This window comes from Macaca nemestrina, chromosome 1 (assembly GCF_043159975.1).
Source record: "Macaca nemestrina isolate mMacNem1 chromosome 1, mMacNem.hap1, whole genome shotgun sequence".
Taxonomy (NCBI): Eukaryota; Metazoa; Chordata; class Mammalia; order Primates; family Cercopithecidae; genus Macaca; species Macaca nemestrina.
Window position 1 is genome coordinate 182,504,649 of NC_092125.1, and position 22,796 is coordinate 182,527,444.

The window sequence follows — 22,796 nt, forward strand, 5'->3', positions numbered from 1 at the left end:
ATTTTGTTATGTCCTTTCCTGGTTTTGGTATTAGGGTGATACTGGTTTCATAGGATGATTTAGGGAGGATTTCCTCTTTATCCTTTGGAATAGTTTTTGTAGGATTGGTATCAATTCTTCTTTGAATGTCTGATAGAATTCAGCTGTGAATCCATTTGGTCCTGAACATTTTTTCTGTTGTAGGCAATTTTTTTTTTTTTTTGAGACAGAGTCTCACACTGTCACCTGAATTGGAGTGCAGTGGTGTGATCTCAGCTCATTGCAACCTCTGCCTCCCGGGTTCAAGCAATTCTCCTGCCTCAGCCTCCCAAGTAGCTGGGATTACAGGTACCTGCCACTATGCCCGGCTAATTTTTTTGTATTTTTAGTAGAGACAGGGTTTCACTATGTTGGCTGGGCTGGTCTTGAACTCCTGACTTTGTGATCCACCTCCCTCAGCCTCCCAAAGTGCTGGGATTACAGGTGTGAGGCACTGCAGCTGGCAGGCAATATTTAAAAAAAGCTACTGATTCAATCTTGCTGCTTGTTATTGGTCTGTTCAGGGTTTCTATTTCTTCCTCATTTAATCTAGGAGGGTTGTATATTTCAAGGAACTCATCCGTCTTCTCTTGATTTTCTAGTTTGTGCACATAAAGGTGTTCGTGGTAGACTCAGATAATCTTTTGCATTTCTATGGTAGCAGTTGTAGTATGTCCAGTTTCATTTTTTTACCCTTTCATTTGTCAATGGGCACTTTGGTTGTTTCCATATATTGGATATTACAAATAATGTTTGTAATGAACATGGGGGTGCAGATATTTTTACTAGGGGTGATTTCATTTCCTTTGGGTATATACCCAGAAGAGGCATCGCTGGATCACATAATGGTCCTATTTTCAGTTTTTAAAGGAGTCTCCATACTGTTTTTCACCCTGGCTGCACCAATCTGCATTCCCACTAACAGCATACAAGGGTTCCCCTTTCCCTGTACCTCAGCCAACACTTACTTTTTCTCTTTTTGATAAAAGTCATCCTAACAAGCATACGATGATATTTCATTGTGGTTTTAATTTGCATTTCCTTGATGATTAGTGATGTTGAGCACCTTTTCTTATACCCGTTGGCCATTTTATGTCTCCTTTGAAGAAGTCTATTCCAGTCCTTTACCCATTTTTAAATTAAATTATTCTTTTTTTATTTTTGGCAATTGAGCTGTGTAAGTTTCTTATATATTTTGGATATTAACCCTTTATCTGATATATGGTTTGCAAATATTTTCTCCCAATCCATCGGCTGCCTTTTAATTTGGCTGATTATTTCCTTTGCTGTGTAAAAGCTTTTAAGTTTGTTGTAGTCCCACTTGTTTACTTTTGCTTTTGCTGCTTGTGCCTATGGTGACCTAGCCACAAAATCATTGCTGAGAACAATGTCAAGGAGTTTTCCCTCTATGTTTTCTTTTAGGAGTTTTGCAATTTTAGGTCTAATGTTTACATCTTTAATACATTTTAAGTTGATTTTTGTATATGATGTAAGATAAAGATTCAGTTTTATTCTTTTGCCTGTGGATATCTAGTTTTCCCAACATCATTTATTAAAGAAACTATCCATTCCCCCACGGTGTCTTCTTGGTGCCCTTGTTGAAAACTAGTTGACCATATATGCCTGGGTTTATTTATTAGCTCTCTCTATTCTGTTCCATTTGTTTATGTGTCTGTTTTTGTGCCAGTACCATTTTTTTTGATTGTTATAGTTTTATGGTAGATTTTGAGGTAAGGCAAGGTAATGCATCCAGCTTTGTTCATTTTGCTAAAGACTGTCTTGGTTGGCCAGGCACAGTGGTACACACTTGTAATCCCAGCACTTCAGGAGGCCAAGGTGGGTAGATCACTTGGGCTCAGGAGTTTGAGACCAGCCTGGGCAACATGGAGAAACCCCATCTCTACTAAAAATACAAAAATTAGCCAGTCTGCTGGTACATGCCTGTGGTCCCAGCTTCTCTGTAAATTGAGGCAGGAGGATCATTTGAGCCAGGGAGGTGAAGGTTGTAGTGAGCTGGGATCGTGCCACTGCACTCCAGCCTGGGTGACAGAGCGAGACCCTGTTTAAAAAAAAAAAAAGAAAGAAAGAAAGAAAAAAGATTACCTTGGTTATTAGGGGTCTTTTGTGATTCCATATTAATTTTGCTTTTTTTTTTCTATTTTTGTGAAAAGCGATATTGAGATTTTGATAGAGATTGCATTGACCGGTACTGGTTCACGGCCTGGGGGTTGGGACTCTTGGATTAAAGGCTTAAATGTAAGACCTAAAACTATGAAACTAATAGGCAAAAACATTGGAGAAACACTCTAGGACACTGGTCTAAGCATAGATTTTTTTTGGGTAAGACCTCAAAAGCACAGGCAACAAAAGCACAAATAGGCAAATGGGATTGCATTAAGCTAAAAAGCTTCTGTTGCAGTAAATGAAACAATCAAAAGTGAAAAGACAACCTACAAAATGTGAAAAAACATTTGTACGCTATCAATCCAACAAGGGATTAACAACCAGAATATGTAAGAAACTCAAACAACTCAACAGTAAAAGAAAAAAGTGATTAAAAAATGAGCCAAAGACCTGAAAAGACATTTCTCAAAACATACAAATGGCCAACAGGTATATTTAAAAATACTCAGTATCACTTATCATCAGGAAAATGCTAATCACAACCACAATGAGATATTATCTCACCACAGTTAGAATGGCTATTATAAAAAAGACAAAAAATAACACATGCTGGTGAAAATGCAGAGAAAGGAGAACTATTGTAGACTGTAGTATGAATGTAAAGTAGTACAAGCACTATGAAAAAGAGGATGGTGATTAAAGACATCCAAAACTTAAAGACAGGCCGGGCGCGGTGGCTCAAGCCTGTAATCCCAGCACTTTGGGAGGCCGAGACGGGCGGATCACGAGGTCGGGAGATCGAGACCATCCTGGTTAACACGGTGAAACCCCGTCTCTACTAAAAAATACAAAAAACTAGCCGGGCGAGGTGGCGGGCGCCTGTAGTCCCAGCTACTCGGGAGGCTGAGGCAGGAGAATGGCGTGAACCCGGGAGGCGGAGCTTGCAGTGAGCTGAGATCCGGCCACTGCACTCCAGCCTGGGTGACAGAGCGAGACTCCGTCTCAAAAAAAAAAAAAAAAAAAAAACAACTTACAGACAGGACTACCATATGATCCAACAATTCCACTGCTAGGGATATATCCAAAAGATGGGAAATCTGTATACTGAAGACTACCTGCACTCCTGTGTTTATTGCAGCACTAGCACTATTCACAATAGCCAAGATATGGAATCAACCTAGGTGTCAATTGAAGGATGAATAAATAAGAAAATGTGGTATATATACACAATGGAATATTATTCAACAATAAAAAGAATAAAATCCTGTCATTCCAGCAACATGGATGGAACTGGAAGTCATTATGTTAAGTGAAATAAACCAGGCACAGAGAGACAACATTTTATGTTCTCACTCATATGTGAGAGCTTAAAAAGTGGATCTAACGGAGGTAGAGAGTGGAATGGTGGTTACCAGAGGGTAGGAAAGGAATTGTGGAGAGGGGGATGAAGAGAAGTTGGTTAATGGCTACTAACATACAGTCAGATAGAAGGAATAAGTTAAAATGTTTGCTAGTAGAGTAGAGTGACTATAGTTAACAACAATGTATTATGTATTTCAAAATAGCTAGAAGAGAAGAAGTATAGTGTTCCCAGCACAAAGAAAAGATAAATGTTTGAGGTGAGGGATGTCTCAATAATTTTAATTTGATCATTACACATTGTATACATGTATCAAAATACTAAAATACTCTCAAATATGTATAATAATTATGTATTAATGAATATAATACAAAAATTCCAAGTTTTAGTTTTGGTAATCTTTTCTATTGTTTTTCTAGTATTGATTTATTTCTTCTCTGATCTTTATTTCATTTCTTCTACTAACTTTGGGTTTAGCTTGTTCTTTTTCTAGTTCCTTGAGGTATAACATTAGCGTATTTGAGATCTTTCTTCCGTTTTAATGTAGGTGTTTATTGCTATAATCTTCCCTCTTAGAACTGCTTTCGTTGAATCCCATAATTTTAGGGATATTTTGTTTCTATTTAGTTCTTCTCAAGATATTTTTGTATTTCCATTTTGATTTCTTCTTTGACGCATTGGTTGTTCAGGAGCACATTGTTTAATTTACACATAGTTGTGAATTTTCCAAATTTACTCCTGTTTGTTGATTTCTAGTTTCATGCCATTTTGTCCAGAAAATATACTTGATTTGATTCAAATCCTCTTAAAGATGTTAAGACTTGGTTCAGTTGGGTCCTAGCAGCAGTGTCTTCTGAGGCTCTCCGTGCCCTCTCCTTTTCACTTCCTGAAACATGGCCTCAGTGGTGGCTGGTCTCTGATGGTGTCATCAAGGTGTTCAATGACATGAAAGTGCGTAAGTCTTCAATGCCAGAGGAGGCAAAGAAGCACAAGAAGGCAGTGTTCTTCTGCCTGAGTGAGGACAAGAAGAACATCATCCTGGAGAAGGGCAAGGAGATCCTGGTGGGCGATGTGGGCCAGACTGTCGACAACCCCTACACCACCTTTGTCAGGATGCTGCCAGATAAGGACTGCTGCTACGCCCTCTATGATGCAACCTACAAGACCAAGGAGAGCAAGGAGGAGGACCTGGTGTTTATCTTCTGGGCCCCTGAGTCTGGGCCCCTTAAGAGCAAAATAATCTATGCTAGCTCCAAGGAAGCCATCAAGAAGAAGCTGACAGGGATCAAGCATGAATTACAAGCAAACTGCTACGAGGAGGTCAAGGACCGCTGCACCCTGGCAGAGAAGCTGGGGGGCAGTGCCGTCATCTCCCTGGAGGGCAAGCCTTTGTGAGCCCCTTCTGGCCCCCTACCTGGAGCATCTGGCAGCCCCACACTTCCCCTCAGGGGTTGCAGGCTGCCCGCTTCCTGCCAGACTGGAGGGGCTGGGGGGATCCCAGCAGAGGGAGGGCAATCCCTTCACCCCAGTTTCCAAACAAATCCCACACCCCCTGGATTTCCCTCCTCCTTCCTTCCCTGATGGTTCTGGCCTTCCCAAACTGCTTTTGATCTTCTGATTCCTCTTTGGTTGAAGCAGACCAAGTTTTCCCCAGGAACTCCAGTTGTGGAGTGAGCTGTATTTTTTTTTAAACAACATCCCCACTCCCTACCTGTTCCTCCCCCTTCCCATGCTGCCAACTTCTAACCGCAATAGTGACTCTGTGCTTGTCTGTTTAGTTCTGTGCATAAATAGAATGTTGTGGAGATGACCCCTCCCTGTGCCGGCTGGTTTCTCTCACTTTTCCCCTGGTCATTGCTAGTCATGGAAGCAGGGCCAGTGAAGGACCTTCGATTAAAAAAAAAAAAAAAAAAAAAAGACGTTAAGACTTGTTTTGTGGCCAAACATATGATCTTTCTGGAAAATGTTCCATGTGCTGATGAAAAGAATGTGTATTTTGCAGCAGTTGGGTGAAATGGTCTGTAACTGTCAGTTAGGTCTATTTGGTCTAGCGTGTAGTTTAACTTTGTTGATTTTCTGTCTGGATGGTCTGTTCATTACTGAGAGTGGGGTACTGAAATCACGTACTGTTACTGTACTGAAGTCTATCTCTTCCTTTAATTCTATTAACATTTGCTTTATATACTTGGGTGCTCCAGTACTGGGTGCATAGATATTTATAATTGTTATATACTCTCACTGAATTGAACCCTTTTTATCATTATATAATATCCTTCTTTGTCTCTTTTTACAGTTTTTTGACTTAAAGTCTATTTTGTCAGATTTTAGTATAGCTACCCCTGTTCTCTTTAGTTTCCATTTTCATAGAAATTTTTTTTCCATCTCTTCACTTTCAGTCTATGTGTGTCCTTAAAGCCAAAGTGATTTTCTTGTATGTAGCATATAGTTGAATCTTGTGTTTCTTTTAAATTCATTCAGCCACTCTGTAGAATTTAATCCATTTATATTCAAGGTAATTATTGATAGATAAGGACCTGCTACTGCTGCTTTATTAGTTGTTTTCTGGTTACTTTGGTTTTCTTTTCTTTCTTTTTTGAGACAGTTTCTTGCTCTGTTGCCCAGGCTGGAGTGCAGTGGCATGACCTTGGCTCACTGGAGCCTTGACCTCCTGGGCTCAAGTGATCCTCCTGCCTCAGCCCCTGAGTATCTGGGACTCCAGGTGTGTGCCACTATGCCTGGCTAATGTTTAAATATTTTGTAGAGATAAGGTTTGCCATGTTGCCCAGGCTGGTCTCAAACTCCTGAGCTTAAGGAATTCACCCACCTTTACCTCCCAAAGTGACGAGATTACAGTTGTGAGCTACCGTGCCTGGTGTTTCTGATTACTTCATCGATCTTTGGTTCTCTTCTTTTTCTTTTGCTGTTTTCCTTTGTCACTTGATGATTTTCAATAGTGATATGCTTTGATTCCTTTCTCTTTATCTTTTGTGTATTTGTATAGGTGTTTCTTTGTGAGTACTGTGAGGCTTACATATATCCTATAGTTATAACAAGTTATTTTGAGCTAAAAACAACTTAACTTTGATCACATCTTTAAAACTGTACACTTTTACTCCTTCCTCTCAAATTTTGTTTATGATATTTGTGGAGGTTAAAGCAACTTCATCCTGGATGCTAATCTGCCATGCTGTCTTCTAATTAACCCTTGTTAATCAGAGGAACGCCTCTAAGAGCTCTGCCTTAACTACTGTAAATCCTGGCCTTAAGTCAAAACAACCTGGATCATAAATTTTGCCCTTATGCAGATTCACATAGCATTCTTGCCTTTCCCTGAGGGGTTTACTTCAATTGTCCTACACATTCCTTCCCTGTGGTATATAAGCCCTGGGTCTGGAGAGTAATGGTGTGGAGATCCACCATTTCATACCATCTCATCTGTGGCTGCTGGGACATGGCTTCTGCTTGTAAGACTCTATTAAATGTTTCTTTCTGAGAAACTGGATATGCCAGTCTCTTTCTTCAGCCTCTCAGCTTCTTTGGAATTTGGGGTAGGTTTGCATATGCCTGCCACTGCAGAACAGTGTCACAATTTACATCTTTTTTTGTTTTGTTTTGTTGTTTTTGAATTTTTTTTTTTTTGTAGATATAGGGTCTCACTGTATTGCCCAGGCTAGTCTCAAATGCTGGCCTCAAGCAATCCTCCTACCTTGGCCTCCAAAAGTGCTAGGATTACAGATGTGAGCCACCATACCCAGACTACATCTTTTAAAATTGTGTATTTAGTAACAAATTATTTTGGCTATAGTTTTTTTAATACTTCTGTCTTTTAACTTTTATAGTATAACTAAAAAATGGTTTACATACCACTGTTATAGTACTAGAGTATTCTGAACTTGACTATATATTTACTATTGAGTTTTTTTCTCTCATATGTTTTCTTTTTCTTTCTTTCTTTCTTCTTCTTCTTCTTCTTCTTTTTTTTTTTTTTTTGATGGAGTTTTGCTCTGTTGCCCAGGCTAGAGTATAGTGGTGTGATCTTGGCTCACTGCAACTTCTGCCTCCCAGATTCAAATGATTTTCCTGCCTCAGCCTCCCAAGTAGCTGGGATTACAGGCGCACCTCCACACCTAGCTAATTTTTGTATTTTTAGTGGGAACAGCATTTCACCATGTTGGCCAAGCTGGTCTCAAACTCCTGACTTCAGGTGGTTCACCCGCCTTGGCCTCCCAAAGAGCTGGGATTACAAGTATGAGTGCCCAGCCCATATGTTTTCATTTTGTTAACAAGCATCCTTTGTTTTAACTCAAATAACTCCATTTAGCAATTCTTTTAAGGCTGGTCTAGTGGTGATAAATTCCCTCAGCTTTTCTTTGTCTAGGAAAGTTTTACGTTTCCTTTATTTCTGAAGGATAGCTTTGCTGGTTATAGTATTCATGGCCAGATGTTGTTTCTTTCAGCACCTTGAATGTATCAATCCCCTCCCTCCTGGCTTGCAAGTCTATGCTGAGAAGTCTGTTAGCCTTATGGAGTTTCCCTTGTATAAGTTTATTTTCTTTTGCTAGTTTCAGAATTCTCTGTAATTCTTGACAATTTGACTGTACTATTCCTCAGCGTATTCTTCTTTGGGTTTATCTTTCTTGGGGTTCTTTGAGCTTCATGAATCCAGATGCTCATCTCCTTCCCAAGATTTGGGGAGTTTCAGACAGGCCTCTTTCTCCTTCTTGGATTCTCAAAATCTGTGCATTCATACACTTGAGGGTGTCTCTGAGGTTCCCGATGCTTTCTTCATTCCTTTTGTTGTTGTTATTCCTCTAATTGGTTAATATTGAACGTCCTGTCTTTGAGTTTTCTAACTGTTTATTCTGCATGTTTGAGTCTGCTATTGAAGCTCTCTATTACACTTTTCTTTATTGTATCCTTCAGCTCCTGGAATTGTTAGGTTCCTTTTTCATGGTTACTATTTCTTTATTAAAGTCTCATTTTGTCCATGTAATGTTTTCCTAATTTTATTTAGTTGTATAACTGAATTTTCTTACATCTTATTATGCTCATTTAATTATTTTGAATTCTCTTTCAGGCAATTTGTAGATCTTCATTCATTTCAGTTCAGTTGCTGGAGCTTTATTAGCTTCTTTTGGTGGTGTTATGTGTGCCTGATTCTTCATTATCCATATAGTTTGCTTTGGTGTCTGCATTTGAAGGCAAAAGCACCAGTTCTAGTCTTTATAGATTGGTTTCAGTAGGTTAAGAACTTCTCCTATTAGGCTCTCAAATTAATAAGATTGCCTCTGGGATCATGGTCAAATGGGGTTGGAGCTGGGTCACATGGTTGCTTCTGTGTCTGCAGTGAGGCTGCAGATGGCAGGCCTGTTACCAGGAGCTCTAGTGGGTATGGATCCTTTCTGGGTCCCTGAGGATATTAGAATGTCTCTAGGACCTTATTCCACAGGGCTTGTGCTGGGATGAAGATCCACTTCAGGGTTTACAGACAGTGGGCCTGATGCTAGGTGTACAGCCATGTATGGCTTCCTCTGTGTCCCTGGGAAACTTCCTGCTGGGTCACTTACTAGGTCTCTTGGCAGGCAGTACTATCCTGGTCCACGGCTGAGAGAGAACAGAATGAAGTCACAGGGGTATTTCAGTGTCCACAGCCAGACAGAGGTCAGCAAGCCTTTTCCACAGACTCAGACAGGCACATCTCTCTCTGGGTTCCTGTGCCATAAGCAGTACCAATCTCTGACCATTATTGGGAGGTGCTGGAGCCAAGTGTCACCACTATTTCAGAGTCTCCTGTGGAACTGAGGTTGGCAAAGTGGCTCTGGGGACTCAGGTGGGTATGTCTCCTTCTGGGACCCTATGCCACTTCTGATTTCTGACCACTGCTGAGAGGGGCTACAGTCAAGTTTCAGAGCCATTTGTGTACACGGTGGGGACTGAGGTCAGCAGGTCTGTCACCCTGAAGCATAAATAGGTGTGACTCCTCCAAGGTCCCTGGGTTAATGGGTCTAGTAGCAGGACTAGGGCCAAACATGACTCAGAGCTGAGTCAATAGGGAAAATGGGTCATTTCCAGATGGGCCAACAAGGGCGATTCTGCCCTCTCAAAAGGTCCTCTTTAGGCCGGGTGCAGTTGCTCATACCTGTAATCTCAGCACTTTGGGAGGCTTGCTTGAGCCCAGGAATTCAAGACCAGCCTAGAAACAAAGGGAGACCCTGTCTCTACAAAAAAATAAAAAAATTAGCTGGTCATGGTGGAACACATCATAGCCTAGCTACTTAAGAGGCTGAGATAGGAGGATTGCTTGAACCCAGGAGTTTGAGGCTGCAGTGAGCTGTGATCATGCCACTGCACTCCAGCCTGGGTAGCAGAGTGAGACTCTGTCTCAAAGAAAAAAAAGAAAAGGCCCTCTTGGTCTTGGGCTGCATCAGCGTTTCACAAACTCCTATCTGGATCCCAAAGCTTAACAAAGGCACTTTTGTCTGTGGATGCCTGTTAAATTAATGTTGCTGTGGAGGGATATCTTGTCAACATCACTCCGCTATTGTTTTTATTTGGAGGTTTTAAGTATGGTTAAAGTGTAAATAAGGTTGGGTACAGTGACTCACACTTGTAATCCCAGCACTTTGGGAGGCCAAGGCTGGTGGATCACCTGAGGTCAGGAGTTCAAGACCAGCCTGGCCAACATGGTGAAACCCTATCTCTTCTAAAAATACAACAATTAGCCAGGTGTGGTGGCCTGTGCCTGTAATCTCAGCTACTTGGGAGTCTGAGGCAGGAGAAACACTTGAACCTGGGATGTGGAGGTTGCAGTGAGCCGAGATCGTGCCACTCTACTCTAGCCTGGGCAGCAGAGTAAGACTCCATCTCAAAAAAAAAAAAAAGTAAGTGAATGCTAAATTGATAATGGGTAGACTGTGGTTTGTACTGTATTAACTTAGTTAAGCTAGAATTATGTTCCTCAGAATCTTTTTCTATGTATACTTCTTGGCTGAAGATGGCCTAAAGAGGAATTTGTGCAATATTTGGAAAGCAGAATCTAAGCAGAGGCCATTATTCTGTGAAGGTAATCTGCTCAGATGTGGAAACACACTATAGAGAGGCCAGTGGATTCCAGTTTGTCCTCACTCCTCTGCCCTATGTCCAGTTCTTTTCAGAGTGCAGTTCTCCCTCCCAACTGCTGATCCTGTGGGCAAACAGTGGCCCTGGGTCTGCCACCAGATGCTTGGCAGCACAGTCAAAGGCAGTTGCAAGCTGGGTGCAGTGACGTGCTCCTGTGGTCCCAGCTACTTGGGAGGCTGAGGCAGGTTGCTTGAGTCCAGGAATTAAATTGTAACCCAAGTAGAATAGTGTGACTCTGTCTCAATAAAATAAAATAAAATGAAAATAAAATAGGCTGGATGCAGTGGCTCACACCTGTAATCCCAGCACTTTGGGAGGCTGAGGCAGGTGGCTCATGAGGTCAGGAGTTTGAGAACAGCCTGGCCAAGATGGTGAAACCCCATCTCTACTAAAAATACAAAAAAAATTATCCGGGTGTGGTGGCTGGTGCCTGTAATCCCAGCTATGTGGGAGGCTGAGGCAAAGAATTGCTTGAACCCAGGAGGTGGAGGTTGCAGTGAGCCAAGACCGTGCCACTGCACTCCAGCCTGGGCGACAGCGAGACTCCATCTCAAAAAATAGAAATAAAATAAATAAATAAAAATAAAATACATTTTTAAATGTTATCCCATATTTCCAGGCTAGGAAACATGGAACTACGTTGTACACCCAAAGGCAGTTGCTGCTGAGGCACAGCTTCCTGTAGATATTCCTACAAGCCTTTCCTCTACAGTCTTTTTTTTTTTTTTTGAGACGGAGTCTCGCTCTGTAGCCCAGGCTGGAGTGCAGTGGCCGGATCTCAGCTCACTGCAAGCTCCGCCTCCCGGGTTCACGCCATTCTCCGGCCTCAGCCTCCCGAGTAGCTGGGACTACAGGCGCCTGCCACCTCGCCCGGCTAGTTTTTTGTATTTCTTAGTAGAGACGGGGTTTCACCGTGTTATCCAGGATGGTCTCGATCTCCTGACCTCGTGATCCACCCGTCTCGGCCTCCCAAAGTGCTGGGATTACAGGCTTGAGCCACCGCGCCCGGCCTCCTCTACAGTCTTACTGTGGCAGTTGGACAAAGTGGTTTCTCTAGTTATTCACTTTTTAAAAAAGTTTTACTTTTTATTTTTATTTATTTATTTATTTTCAAAAGATCTCTTGGTCAGAGTTTCAGATTACCTTGCTGGTGACTCCTCTGATTCTCCAATTTCTCTCCCTAAACTTCACTTCCTTGGCTCCTCTTACAATTGTGTAAGATATAATAATTCCAGTAATAAATCTCTTACCCCAATCCTAAAAGTAGTTCTTCTCTCACTGAACCCTGACTGGTAGAAATAGGGAAAGTCCTGATGGAATTTGAACCTGTTACACCTGTTCCTGAGACCCAGTTACAACCTTGTACTTCCTACATTTAATTGTTCAAACATTATTTGGATTCTGTTTACGAAACAAAACTTTTCTCCTCAAGCCAATTCGAGTTGCTTTTCAGGTATATGTAATCAAAAAATCTGTAATTAATACCCCATGTCAGTGTCAATTGTGGGTCTCTTACATGCCTGCATGTCTGTGAGCAGAAACAGACTGCCTATGTTCCAAATTATCTTTTCAAAGATGTTCATATAGTGAGCAACCCTGGAAGAGAGAGACAGTGGCTCCCTCTGGTACAAAGGGCATGTATGCATTACCGTCCATTTGAAAATATTTGGTTCCCTAAACTCCTTCTTGTAATGCAACCCACTGTTGGTGCAGGCATTATCTTGACCCTCTTTCACACCAGCCTGCAGGAACTGCGGGCCCAGGAAATAATGCAAAAGGATGTCAAAAATGATGATACTCTGATTACTGTTATTGCTATGAACAATAAGCTGCCCCTTGTTTCTAACCCAAAAGACATAAAACTGTTGCAGGATACCTTGTCAGCTTGCATAAAGAGTGAAATCTCAGATCCTTTATAGTTCTTGAAAATGAGATTACTCTAGACTGGCATAATTTCATAAGTATTGTTCACAGGACTTTTCAAATAGAACAGTGTATATACCTATGATATGGAGTAAGATTTTAATAAATGAGTAAATGTGTCAAGTTTTTAAGAAATACATTCCATTTATGGCCTGGTGTGGTGACTCACACCTGTAATCCCAGCACTTTGGGAGGCCGAGGTGGGTGGATCACTTGAGGTCAGGAGTTCAAGACCAGCCTGGCCAACATGGTGAAACCCAGTCTCTATTAAAAATACAAAAATTAGCTGGATGTGTTGGCACATGTCTGTAGTCCCAGCTACTCAGGAGGCAGAGGCAGGAGAATTGCTTGAACCCAGGAGGCGGAGGTTGCAATGAGCCGAGATCACGCCATTGCACTGCAGCCTGGGTGACACAGTGAGACTCTGTCTCAAAAAAAAAAAAAAAAAAAAAAGGAAAAGAAAAAAGAAAGAAATTCAATTTATTATAACAATTACTTTATATGCATAAATCTATTTATAATTTGTAATATAAACAAGAATTTGGTCAGGCAGGATGCTTTGATTATAGTAATAGAAACAAAGGTCTTTCTAGTTTATGCCAAAAGGGGGATTTCTTATAAAATTACAAGGATACCTTAACAAAGCAAAGAACAACAGCTGAAGCGAGGCCTTAGAGACTGTGGCCAGTAATACAAATCGAATCTTGCTAGCTTAAGCAAAAAGGAGATTTTATAATTAGGATACAAGAATACTCTACCAAGCCAAGAGTAGGCATTATAGCCATACTTCATGAAGGGCTGGGACAAGGGAAGAGAGCATTGTTAGAAAGTCAGAAATCACACTCTTCTAATCTCTCATCTCCAGTTTTCACTTTGCAAATGTTTCATTGCCCCCTCACTGCATATTTGGTGTTTTTGTTTTTTTTCCCTTCCTAAGCCACATGGTAGGAATGGCAACCCATAACTCCCCAGTTTGTATTTCCTCTATTCCAGAGAAGAGTCAGATGAAAGCCAGAATCTCTTACCTCCAACCCCAAATTCCTAGGGAAGTTTTAGGACATCATCAAAATTAGAAATAACTCCCTTCTCTGGGATTGGAAGTAAAACAGAAGTTTCAGGACACCAAGAGACAGAGGACAATTACAATTTTTGTTTTTACTACCTCTTATAGAGCTTGAACTTACTTAGATTTTGGTGAGGATAGCTGTAGATGTGCTGGAACCCACAGCACACTGTGTGAAAATGACCACGTGCTTCAAAAGAGAGAGCAGTTCTAATTCCTTTTACGATTGCCCTTGGAATAGGAATGACAGGCCTGGGTAATGCTATAAACGTATTTGAGGGAGAATTCTTTGCATTTACTGTAGGAGGTATGATTTATCTCTCAGGAAGGTATGAATAGGTCTTAGTATGGGTAATTTAAGCACAAAAGCTAATATGCTTGTTAATGAGTCATTTTTTCCCAAGGGGAAGAAAAATATTAATTACATGGAGAATGTTTAGGAAGAAAAAGAAAAGAAAAGATTACATAGCAAGTGTCAGACATCCCTCAGAACTGTAAATAGAAATTTGACCAAGGGTCTTATAGACTGGAGAGAAACTCTAAATCATCTAGCGTGAGTGAGGTGCCTGTAAGCATTTTTATCATAGTAGGGTGAGGGTGAGGAACATTCTGAGAAATAGAGATAGGAAAGGAAAAAGAAAATTATTTTCTGAATTCTTTTTTTTTTTTTTTTGAGGCAGGGTCTTACTTTGTTGCCCAGGCTGCTGGAGTGCAGTGGCATATTCTCCACTCATTGCAGCCTCAACCTTCAAGAGGTCAAATGGTCCTCCCACCTTAGCCTCCCAAGTAGCTGGGACTACAGGCATGTGCAACCACACCAGGCTAATTTTTGCATTTTCTGAAGAGACAGGGTCTCACTATGTTGTCCAGTCTGGTCTCAAAGTCCTGGGCTCAAGCAATCTGCCCACCTCAGCCTCCTAAACTGCTGGGACTACAGGCATGAGCCACTGTGCCTGGTCTATTTTCTGGATTCAGCATTTCAAGCTATCTTACAGGAGCAAAATTATACTGCTTACTAAAAGCATAACATGGTAATATTTGAATTATAAGTAATTTATGTGTTTTAAATTCAGAAAAACTAATATATTCCACCCAGCCCTACCCACATCGAAATAAAACTGAAAACATCAAAAGTATAAGGAAGTGCTGTGGATATTTTATTCAAAAATATATATTTTTTCTGGCCAGGCGTGGTGGCTCATGCCTGTAATCCCAGCACTTTGGGAGGCCGAGGCAGGTGAATCACTTGAGGTCAGGAGTTCTAGACTAGCCTGGCCAACATGGTGAAACCTCATCTCTACTAAAAATACAAAAATTAGCTGGGTGTCGTGGTAGGTGCCTGTAATCCCAGCTACTCAGGAGGCTGAAGCAGGAGAATTGCTTGAACCCTGGAAGCAGAGGTTGCAGATCACGCCACTGCACTCTAGCCTGGGCAATAGAGCGAGACTCAGTCTCAAAGAAAAAAGTATATATTATTTTTGTGCTGAAAAATTTTAAATATTTTTCTCTTATTTGTTGACATACACTCATTTTACTTAATACGTCTTTGGATGAGAGTTAAGCTTAATGTTCATGACATCACTCTAGTTCTTCCTAATTTTGTTTCTAGAAATAAGAACCAGTAAGGGAAGTAGAGCCACTCTATTGTAAAGAAGAAAAAAAGTAATATTAGTATGGACATGTTAAGAGACTCAGAAGCTGATAATTCAGTTTCAACTTTACCCGATTTCAGTGTATACAAGGTTTCAAAAGAAAAAAGTCATTCCGTATTATGTGGAAAGTTTTGTATTTCAACCTCTGTGTTTCTTCATGAACATTTTCCCTTAATGTGGTCATCTTTTCGATCATCATAAAGTGTCATTCAGTACATTTTCAGCACCCTCTTCTAATGAAATGGTTGACAGGTATGCAAATACTTTTTCCATTAGAGGTTCCCCGAGAGAAGGCATTGGAGAGTTCCTTTTCACTAGAGAATCATCAGAAAACCAGTCATCAGCTGCTTCTACACTTCGGCTGTAATAAGACTCAGATGGCAATGTTGATAAGCTTAATGTAACATTGCTGCGATTTGTTGCAGAGCTGGTCTCTGAGGGATCACAAATGACACTTTTTGTTGCAAGGCGGGATTCATCTTTAGAATGGTCTTTAATTGCTGTAAAAACATAGATTTACTATGAATATTATATATTCATGAGCCAACTCTTAATTATAAGGACAATGTCAGAATGGGCAGGATAATGCTATAAAGAAATAGTTGCTATCATCATCCACACAGTGTTATATGTAATTAGGAATTAGCAATATTTTCATGATAATCAAGAATAGAAAAGACTATTCTAAATGAAATCAACCTGCTTAAACAGAAAAAGACTAATTAGGCTAGAAATGTTTCAAAATGTTCCTTAAAATCAGAAAAGACTGATTGCCTTGTTTTAAAAATAAATTTTAACAATACTGGTATAATTAATAAACTATCATTTATTGCTTACTCAATCTGTGTAAATATTGCATTACAAATTCAACTTTCTGAGAAAGAAATAATTATTTATGATATTAGAAATAACTACTACAGTAATCTTTAAAACTCAAAACCAAGTAAAAACCATTTGTAAGATACATGGTTTCTACTTGGAGCAAAGGATTTTATAACTAATTTGTTTCATTTTAAAATAAGGACAACTCAACATCAAAAAAGAAAAGTACATGCCTCCTTAGGCATGTATTAGAAAATACTTGATCTGCATTGGGAAGGGTGTATGAATTGGCTTTATACCAATAATAGTAACAAACCTTCCTGTAGAGACTTTCAATTTACAAAGCATTTTGATATACTTCTATGTCTTATTTATACTCTTAATAATTCTTCAAGGTAGTTACTGTTAGCACCACTTCATGAAAATAATAAACAGACTTAGATAAATGACCCATTACAGATCAGATACAAAATAGATTTTAGCCTAGATTCTCATTCTTTGTCTCATGCTTTTCCCATTATAATATTTAGGCTGAGACGGGCGGATCACGAGGTCAGGAGATCGAAACCATCCTGGCTAACACGGTGAAACCCCGTCTCTATTAAGAAATACAAAAAACTAGCCGGGCGAGGTGGCGGGCGCCTGTAGTCCCAGCTACTCGGGAGGCTGAGGCCGGAGAATGGCGTGAACCCGGGAGGCGGAGCTTGCAGTGAGCTGAGATCCGGCCACTGCACTCCAGCCTGGGCGACAGAGCAAGACTCCGTCTCAAAAAAAAAAAAAAAAAAAAAAAAAAATATTTAGGCTGCACATTTGCCATTAAGATATGCTGTTTTAGAAAATACAATATCTATAAAATATTCTATAATACCTTTTATAACACTTCACATATTAACTTTTCTTTTTAAAAAACTTCTGTATAAGGCCATTCTTGCAAACATATCTTTTTTTTTTTTTCTTTGAGACAGAGTCTTGCTCTGTCACCCAGGCTGGAGTGCATTGGCATAGTCTTGACTCACTGCAACCTCCGCCTCCCAGGTTCAAGCGATTCTCCTGACCCAGCCTCCCAAGTAGCTGGGATTACAGGCCTGCACCACCACACCCAGCTAATTTTTGTATTTTTAGTAGAGACAGAGTTTCACCGTATTGGCCAGGCTGGTCTTGAACTCCTGGCCTTAAGTGATCTGCCCACCTCGGCCTCCCAAAGTGCTGGGATTACAGGCATGAGCCACCACGCCCGGTCTAAACATATTAACTTTTGTATTTTCTACATTTTTAAAGCTCTGTAAAATATCTTGTTATCTTTTATATTCAGCATCTCTAAACTTATGTAGGAGGTAATGTTTTGAGGTACTAAGATGTGATATGCAATATCTTTTTATCCTCAAGCATTACTGTTAGACATTGACTATGGTAACTTTGGGTACAAATAAGAGATAAAAATTAAAACCTCACATTTTAGTTTAAGATATGATATTGCAAGTTTCATTTTTTCTAAAAAATTTATGCCCTTTTACATAATAATAATGCTTCCCTTACATTTCATACCATTAAGATACTTAAATGACATTTAGGATAACCTCTTGATTCTTCAAGATGTGAATTGCTAAAGTTCATTAAGATTTCTTCTAATAAATTATTGAGAAAAAATACCTTTTATATGTGCTGCTTCCTTTTTTCTTTGCTCCTCCTACATTAAAAAAAGTTATTTGTATTTTAAAATCAGAGTAATTTTTATATAACTTCTTTCATATATTTTATATAAGAGTAACACATTTTGACATTATAATTTTTTAATGGAAAATGTTTCTTTCCACAGTAAGAATTTCTTTCACCAAAATATATTGAGAGAAAAGAAAAAGTTGAAGTATCATCTGAAATGAATTTGGATTGGTCCAAAGAGGCGGTCTTCAGGATAAGGAATAACAGTTCAAATAGGATTCGTTCTCTCCATCCTCAGCAACTTGGTCAGAACTAGAGGAGGCTAAAAAATAATTAGAATCCCTAGACTTGTTTAATGAACTAACAGCAATAATAACAAAAAAGTGAATTCTGGTTGAAGGTCTTTATAGAAATAGGAATATTATTTTTATTTTTTTAGAGACAGAGACTTGCTCTGTCACCCAGTCTGGAGTGCAGTGGCATGATCATAGCTCACTGCAGCCTCGAACTCCTGGGCTCAAGCGATCTTCCTGTCACAGCCTCCTGAGTAGCTGGACTACAGGTGCGCGCCACCATGCCTGGCTTGGGAATATTTTTTTATCACAAATAAAACATTGTTTAAACAATATATTCCAGATATGTTCTGGGAATTGTAGTGGTGTAGTAGTTCTCAAACTTTAGGGCATTAGAATTACCTGATGTGCATGTTAAAATTCTGATTCTTGATTATAATATCAGACTCTTCTGAAACAGATTCTCTAGAAATGGGGTTGGGAATATGCATTGTAACACATTTTGCAAGTGATTCTAATTCAGGTTTTTCTTAGATCACTAGATAAACAATAGGCTAAAGCATAGAGCGTTTGGGATGGAGTGAGTGAAGATGAAGCTGGAGACACTTCATGTCTTATGTTGTGGGAGAAAATGTGTCAGTGCTCTGTGCTGATCTGCATTTGCCTGTCTCCCAAAAAAGCTTATTTGGGATACTTATATTCATTTTATTAGAATAAACCTCTTTTTTTTTTTTTGAGACAGGGTCTCATTCTGTCTTCCAGGCTGGGGTGCAGTGGCATGATCACAGCTCACTGCAGCCTCAAGTTCCTGGGCCCAAGTGATCTTCCTGCCTCAGCCTCCTGAGTAGCTGGAACAACAGGTGCATGCCCACCATGTCTGGTTAATTTTTTAAATTTTTTGTACAGGTGGGGTCTCACTTTGTTGCCCAGGCTGGTCTCAAACTCCTAGTTCAAGTGATTCTCCCACCGTAGCCTCCCAAAGTGCTGGGAATTACAGGCATGAGCCGCTGCACCCAACCAGCACTTTTTACAAAGCCAACTTTAATTCTTTGTCACTTTCACCTTTTATTAACAAATGCCAGTATGGGCTTCCTGACTTTACCTTGTCTAGATTTAAGACCAATTCATTCTGTGACTCCTGTATAAATTACTTTAGAATATTCCTTCTCAGAGTTTGATGTGCTGACAGATTACCCTGGGAGCTTGTTAAAATGCAGATTCTGACTCGGTAGGTCTGGGTTGGAGTATAAGAGTCTGCACTTCTAATAGGCTCACCTAGGTAATGTTGATATTGCTGATCTGGGAACCAAAGACTAAGGCCCTAGACTGATTAAAATTCTACCCAAAATAAGGGAATGACAAATGGGCATTCTTATATACTGCTACATGTACACAGGTAGAATTTTTTCTAGTGAAACTTAATAAACCCACTTCTAGAAATTTATTATGCCAAGTAAATAATTTAGGTTTTGTATAAACATTCAGCTACCAGAATATTCACCCAACACTGTTTTTTAAAACCTGCAATTTCAAATCCCAAGCATATGGCTGGGTGCAGTGGCTCACGCCTGTAATCCTAGCACTTTGGGAGGCCGTGATGGGTGGATCCCTTGAGCCCAGGAGTTAGAGACCAGCCTGGGCAACATAATAAAACCCCATCTCTACAAAAATACAAAAATTAGCCAGGGATGATGGTGCATGCCTGTAGAGCCAGCTACTCTGGGGGTTGAGGCGCAAGGATCTCTTGAGCCCAGAAAGTCATGCCTGCAGTGAGCCATGATCGTGCCACTACATTCCAGCCTGGGTGACAAAGCAGGGCCTTGTCTCAAATTAATTAATTAATTAATTAATTATTTAAAAATCCCAAGAGTAAGGAAATAGCTAAATGCATTATGATACATAGATATTAATACAATGTATATTCTTTCAACTGTTAAAAATGATGCTATATATCAGTAGTTATGAAAAAATTCAGAAAATGGTGGGAATGTATCAAAAAGACAGAAGAACAATCTTGAAGTCGTACCTACTAACTAGATTTGGGAAAATTTGGGCATCTAAATAATAGTAGTGATGGATTATAATCTACTGAATGAAATAGAAATCCACAAATCCATAGTGGTAATAAAACGACAGAGAAGGGACAGCTGCTTCCTTACATTCACAGAATGCTAAATGACAATTGTGGATGGGAATGGCAGAGCTGGAAAATCACCATTTTGCTACAGTTTAGTTAAGATTTACTCAGGCACAAATAATTTTTATAGCTAGAGAGTAAAGTTTGACAAAGAGAAGGATATCTGTGTGGTTTCAAAGTGTCTTCACACAGGTCATTTATTTATTGCAAAGGTAAAATATAGGAATAATACAGTGTGGCAAAAACAAAAAACAAACATCTTGATTGTGCGATCAATCTATAATCTCTAATTAATAATACTCAGGAGTGAGGCTGGCACGGTGGCTCACACCTGTAATCCTAGTACTTTGGGAGGCTGAGGCAGGTGGATTACCTGAGGCCAGGAGTTTTGAGACCAGCCTGGCCAACACGGTGAAGCCCCATCTCTACTAAAAATACAAAAATTAGCCAGGCATGATGGTGCACACCTGTAATCCCAGCTACTTGGGAGGCTGAGGCATGAGAATCTGGGAGGTGGAGGTTGCAGTGAGCCAAGATTGCACCATGCCACTCTAGCCTGGGCCACAGAGTGACTCTGCCTAAAAACAAAAATAAAAAAACAAAAAATAATAGCAGGAGTGAACCAGAGAATATCACTATAGCTACCAGGTACATTAAATAAATAATAAAGGCATATTATGAACAACTTTATACCAATAAATTAGACAACTTAGATGGTGTGGAAAATCCCTTGAAAGGCACAAATTACCAAAACTCATTCAAGGAGCGATAGTAACATGAATAGCCCTACATCTACCAAAGAAATTGAATTCATAGCTAAAAACTGTTCCACAGTGGAAACTCTAGATGACTTCACTGGTGAATTATACCAACCATTTGATGAATAATTTATACCAATTCTATAGACAATTGAAAAAGGCAAAAATCCACAGATAAACACTGTATGCCTTCAGATGTGATAAACTAAATCTGATCACAAGGAAAAGCCAAATTGAGGAGCCACCTATTATGTATAAAATAACTGTTGTGGATTGTTCAAAAATGCCAATATCATGAAAGACAAAGAAAGGCTGAGGAATTGTCCCTAAATAAGGAAGACTGAAGAGACATGACAACTAAATGCAAATGTGATTCTGGGCTGGATCCTGTACTAAAGGGAAACAATTCTGTAAAGGACATGATTGGGATAACAGACAAAAATGGAATATGGATTTTAGATTTTATGAAAACATTGAATCAATATTAAATTTCCCCAATTTGAAAACTAAGCTACAAAAATATAAGAGCGTATTTGGGCTGGGCGCAGTGGCTCACACCTGTAATCCCGCACTTGCACTTTGGGAGGCTGAAGCAGGCAGATCACTTGAGGTCTGGAGTTCGAGACCAGACTGGCCAACATGGTGAAACCCTGTCTCTACTAAAAATACAAAAATTAGCTGGGCCTGGTGGCACATGCCTGTAATCACAGCTACTTCAGAGGCTGAGGCAGGAGAATCGCTTGAACCCGGGAGGCGGAGGTTGCAGTGAGCCTAGATTGTGCCACTGCACTCCAGCCTGGGCAACAGAGAGATACTCCGTTTCAAAAGAAAAAAAAAATTATATATATATATGAGAGTATTTGAATCAATATTAAATTTCCCTAATTTGAAAACTAAGCTATAATAATATGAGACAGTGTCTTTGTTCTTAGTATGTACACTGAAGTATTAAGGAATGAAGGAAAAGAATATGCATTCTACTTTCAAGTGGTTCAGAAAAAATATACACACACATACACCCATTTGACACAGTTCATAACTCCCACCTCTTAAACACCTTCTTCACTAGGCTTTTGGGACACCTCTTGGTTCTCTTTCTACCACACTGACTAGTGCTCAACCTCTAAAGTTTGGAGTACTTCAGGGCTAATTACAAGTACTTGATTTTTTTTTTTTAAGATGGGGTTTCACTGTCTCGTCTAGGCTGGAATGCAGTGGTGCAATCACGGGCTCATGGCAGCCTCAACCTCCTATGCTTAAGCTGATCCTCCCACCTCAGCCTCCCAAGTGGCTAGAACCATACGCATGTGCCTGCACACTCAGCTAATTTTTTTTGGAGGTGTAGAGATGGAGTCTGTCTGTGTTGCCAAGGCTAGTCTTTAACTCTTGGGCTTAAGTGATCCTGCTGTTTTGGCCTCCCAAAGTACGAGGGTTATAGATATGAGCCACCATCCCTGGCCTTATCTCTTCTTAATATCACTGTACACGTCTGTTGAACATAGCAAAACTTCAGTAGAATTCTTCCCATTTCTCTAGTTTTCTAGAGGAAAATTTATTTCCTTTAAATATTTGTGTTCTCTTCTCCATTTCTCCTTACTGAGATACAATAATTTACTTTGGGTGAGTCTGATCACTGATTCCTTTGAATTGGATGGGGCTAACCTATCAAAAGTCTGAGCTCAGAAATAATGCAACTAGAGCAGAAATCAATAAAACAGAAAACAACAAAGAAAATCAATAAAACAAGTATATAGTTCTTTGAAAATATTAATAAAATTGATAAAACTCTAGCCAGAACAATTAGGGGGGAAAAAGGGAGAAAACACAAATAAATATCAGAAGTGAGCAAGAGAATATCTCTACAGGTA

At 39.8% G+C, this 22,796-nt stretch overlaps 1 protein-coding gene and 1 pseudogene across 4 annotated transcripts in view; one reads left to right on the forward strand and one right to left on the reverse strand.

The window, feature by feature from the left end:
- Nucleotides 1-4,123: 4,123 nt before the first annotated feature.
- LOC105495034 (cofilin-1 pseudogene) lies at nt 4,124-4,971 on the forward strand (annotated as a pseudogene).
- A 10,310-nt stretch (nt 4,972-15,281) lies between these two features.
- Nucleotides 15,282-22,796, reverse strand: part of C1H1orf185 (chromosome 1 C1orf185 homolog) — a 68,788-nt gene continuing 61,273 nt past the window's right edge. For 2 of the 4 annotated variants that reach the window (XM_011764164.3, XM_011764165.3), the window contains exons 4-5: nt 17,732-17,768; nt 15,284-15,759 (exon numbers count right to left, since the gene is read on the reverse strand). In XM_011764164.3, the coding sequence (XP_011762466.1) occupies nt 15,455-15,759; nt 17,732-17,768 (342 nt within the window). In that variant the 3' untranslated portion in view covers nt 15,284-15,454. Of the gene's footprint in view, nt 15,760-17,731; nt 17,769-22,796 lie in introns of all 4 variants that reach the window. The other 2 variants (XM_011764163.3, XM_071093126.1) reach the window with 2 other exon arrangements.